At 44.4% G+C, this 4107-nt stretch overlaps 1 protein-coding gene across 1 annotated transcript; it reads left to right on the top strand.

Annotated features, from left to right (window-relative positions):
* Positions 1-3334, top strand: LOC119349959 (alcohol dehydrogenase 1-like). The gene is made up of 5 exons (XM_037618038.1): positions 1-137; positions 2534-2591; positions 2674-2766; positions 2875-3039; positions 3218-3334. The coding sequence occupies exons 1-5, from the start codon at positions 1-3 to the stop codon at positions 3332-3334; spliced, it is 570 nt and encodes a 189-aa protein (XP_037473935.1).
* The last annotated feature ends 773 nt before the right edge of the window (positions 3335-4107 follow it).

Raw genomic sequence — 4107 nt, 5'->3', positions numbered from 1 at the left:
ATGGCAGGGCGGTGGCTCTGCGGTGGAAGTTGTGGTGTTTGTGTGAGGAGCTCACAGCTCGGGCATGGATCGGCGACCTTGGTCGTGTGTGCAGCGGGGTGGCTTGGGCTCGACGATCCATGGTTGTGGAGCAGCAGGTTTGTTTGTCCGGGTGCACCCTGATCGGAGGTGGAGTGGTATGCAGGGTGAAATCCTTGTCTGGCCATGGTCAGGCAGACGGTGGCATCCGCGGACATCGTCCCCTTCTTGTCGGCTCTGTCATAGTCTCTCCCGATCCTCCGTGTTGCTCCGGATGAAAATATTGATCCTTTGGACCGGGTGGTGGCGGCCCTCTGGTGTGGTGTCCTTCCTGAATGCACTACCTTGGAGCTCACGGTTCGTCAGCGGTCAGATGCGTTCTTCACAGTGGCTTGTTCTCGATGGAGGCCTTCGTCATCTTTGTGGTGATGCTTGCTGTACATCTGTCGTTTGCTTCGAGTTGGCTTAGCTGATATTTGGCACCTTTGTATCTTGCTTTGGGTGCGTGTGTTTGGATGCCGTGTTGTATGGTTCGAATGTATAAGGGTTGTTGCTTTATATATAAAACAGGGCGAAAGCCTTTCTGGGTATGAACAAAGTGAATAGAAACAATGTTTTTGGTTGGAGGAGAATGCATCAAATGTTCACGAGATACATGTTGCAACAACTGAGGAAAACACGATAGAGATTAGCCTAAAGTGTAAAGGAGGACCATCAAGTGAATTGTGAATGGTACAACAGATATGCCGAAACAAAATCTTTCGAAGGGAAACTGTTGTAATATCTCAGTCTGCTGATTGGCTAAGTATCATCTTTAAAGTAAATCTCCTATGCTCCACATACACTTCTGACCATGGCCAAATCATGTGCATTACATAAATGAACACAAAGTCAGTTCTATCTAGATATCTCAAACGGCGGCATTCCGTAGCTAAAGCAGCAAATGAATGATGCAACCATCCAATTCAAATCCACAACAGCCAAGCAAAACTACATTGATTTGCATCTTCAGTTTCTTCCTCACCTCACCTCGCCACCAAACCTTTCCCATCCAGCGACGCAATAAAGGCTTTAGGCTTTCCTCCCGTGCATAGACATTTTGCCAAAGCAAAAGTGAACATCACTAGCGGTGCATCTCCCACAGGGCAGCAGCGGAGGAACATAGAAGGTTTACAAGATGTTTAATAGGATGCATGCATTGATGTTAACATGATGTTTGATAAGGTGCATAAAAAAGATTCCGTTGCAGCGATCACTTTAGCAAAAATTGATGTGGGGATGTTGTAGCGCATCAGTCTAAGTCCAGCTTCTTTTTTTCGCCGGGTTGCCCTTTGTACCTACGGGCCGACAAGGAGGACCCCATTCCTCTCTCTGTGCCATGCAATGGAGCGCGTGTGTATAGAAAAGCACAGACACGCTACATGCCAATACGAATCAAATTCCAAACCGCTCTAACACATTTTTTCTAATAATCTAATCACCCGGCAAGCAAGCATGATAACTACTCCCTCCGTTCCTAAATATAAGTCTTTTTAGACATTTCAAATGGACAACAACATACGGATGTATGTAGACATATTTTAGAGTGTAGGTTCAGTCATTTTGCTCCGTATATAGTCGCTTGTTGGAATCTCTAGAAAGACTTATATTTGGGAACTGAGGGAGTATTAGAATATCCATTCCTGATAAGAACTAACTAGACTCAAACACGAAGTCAAGATTATGCTAAAATCACTCCATCCTGCTCAACAGCAACATGCCGCTCCGGTCTGTCAGTAGCAGGGTCTCCTCCGATACGTGGTAGCCCACAAGCTTCTCAGCTACGTCGCAGGCCAACGGTAGCAGCAGATACTCATTGACCCTTCTTCATAGCACATAATTCCAACTCACACTGCGCCTACAAGTTTCACCTTCCGCGTCTCGTCGAACAACTCGGTACAGGACTCATAGTTGAACACGACGAATCCATCCATTCACACCTTCAGCTTCTCTCTGTGATTGCTAACGTGCTCTTTTTGTTTTTCTCTAATATTTCAGATCTTCTTGAAGGCTGGATAAAGGGGCACCCAAGTTTGAACTCATATCAGTCTCCCTTTGACATCCTAAAGGCAAGGGTATATATATCTTGCCTTCTACACACCACTAGTTTTTGTTAGCTCTTACTCCCTCCGTCCGGAAATACTTGTCATCAAAATGAATAAAAGGGGATGTATCTAGATGCATTTTAGTTTTAGATACACCCCTTTTTGTCTATTTTGATGACAAGTATTTTCGGACGGAGGGAGTATATAACAAAATGTGAGCATGGGATATGTATTGAGCAGACCATCCAACAACTGCTTATCATCTGTGTTTCATGATGTGACGAGTAGGCTGCATGATCATATATATGACCATTCTGTTTTGCATGCTTAGTTTACGAGTTCTTGCCTAGAACAAGTCATGGGTTTATTTTGTTGTTTTGAGAAGTTACTAGTTACTACTAATGATTTATATTTTGTCCATGTTCCGGAAGAAAATTTGGCTGCACGGAATTGGTGAACCCGAAAGACCACAGCAAGCCAGTTCAAGAGGTTCGTTTACTCACATCATGCGAAGTAGTATTTGTTATGCTTAATAATGATCATAACATACTACTTTATGATGACTCTTTAGGTACTCGCTGAGATGACAAACGGTGGAGTCGACCGTAGTGTTGAATGCACCGGCAATATCAGTGCTATGATACAAGCATTTGAATGTGATCATATGATGTATGGCTTTTCAAGACATCAATCATTCACTTAAAACATGGTCATTTGCATCGTCTCTTCTCTCTTAGATGGAATCATTAAATTCAATATTTTTATCTATGTACAGGGCTGGGGTGTCGCTGTGCTGGTCGGTGTGCCACACAAGGACGCCGAATTCAAGACCCACCCAATGAACTTCCTGAACGAGAGGACTCTAAAGGGGGCCTTCTTCGGCAACTTCAAGCCGTGCACTGATCTGCCCAATTTTGTAGAGATGTACGTGAAGAAGGTAGACAGTTTTGACATAGCTTCCCCGAAAAAAAAAATAAGTTTTGACATAGCTTGGTCAATGCTCGCGAAGACTTGAGATATTTTGGATGCCACCCCATTTCCATAGTCATCATACATCGAAATGCGACATTGTGAAGAACTCAATGCTCATGCTAACAACTTGCTATTGTCATCAGGAACTGGAGGTGGAAAACTTCATCACGCACAGCGTACCGTTCTCGGAGATCAACAAGGCCTTTGACCTCGTGGCCAAGGGCAAGGGCATTCGCTGCATCATCCGCATGGAGAACTAGGTGTCCTCAGTCACCTGGTTCCAGTCGCTCCCATGTAATATAAGTGCCGGGGCCGGTCTCTGACCTAGAACCTTGGTGATATCAGACACTAATCAGTGATGAGACACTCATCTATGTCTTAGCCAGCCGGTAGTGTAGCATTAGACTCCAGTGTTTGTATTTCCTCAAAAAAGAAAAAGACTCCATTGTCAGTAATTGTCTACCGGAGCACAATTGGCACAATATATGCTACTACACTACTTCTGAGGGTTCTGGTTTCTTGATTATTTCCTACTGCTTGTGCACGATCTGGCTTATTCTAATGAGGTTATTGCATAGGGACAACACTTCGGTACATCAACATTAAAAATACTACTCCCTCAGTCCTCAACTCGAAAAACGTTCTTATATTATGGGACGGTGGGAGTATATCACTAACCCAAACTGGGGTTGAAATATGAGTATTGCAGATGTAGACCCGGAGAAATAGCACTTTCTCTCTCCCTTGATCTGGTGTGGACAACGTCACCCAATCAGCGAGCTCCCTCTCGCATGCACCAGCCCACATCTGGTAACTGAAGGTTGGGGATTAGTTGAGCGTTGGGAGATGTACAGACATGGGCCACTTGAGGAGTTCACCTTTTTGCTTTTCACAGCACAACCAAGGCAGCGGCCTTGTAAACACATACGCGCCCACCCTGCCTACCGGACCTGTAAACCAGGACCAAGGTACTAATGCCTTAATACGTCATCTATATGTGATTATATGATGCAAATTATAATTATAAGATACA

This window comes from Triticum dicoccoides, chromosome 1B (assembly GCF_002162155.2).
Source record: "Triticum dicoccoides isolate Atlit2015 ecotype Zavitan chromosome 1B, WEW_v2.0, whole genome shotgun sequence".
NCBI classification, from domain to species: domain Eukaryota; kingdom Viridiplantae; phylum Streptophyta; class Magnoliopsida; order Poales; family Poaceae; genus Triticum; species Triticum dicoccoides.
This window is presented reverse-complemented; position numbering and strand designations above follow the sequence as displayed.

Excerpts from the sequence above, each read along its gene's own strand:
- LOC119349959 (XM_037618038.1), top strand. The coding sequence starts at position 1 with ATGGCAGGGCGGTGGCTCTGCGGTGGAAGTTGTGGTGTTTGTGTGAGG. Across the intron at positions 138-2,533 it reads CCATGGTTGTGGAGCAGCAG|AAAATTTGGCTGCACGGAAT; the intron begins GTTTGTTTGTCC and ends ATGTTCCGGAAG. Across the intron at positions 3,040-3,217 it reads TAGAGATGTACGTGAAGAAG|GAACTGGAGGTGGAAAACTT; the intron begins GTAGACAGTTTT and ends TATTGTCATCAG.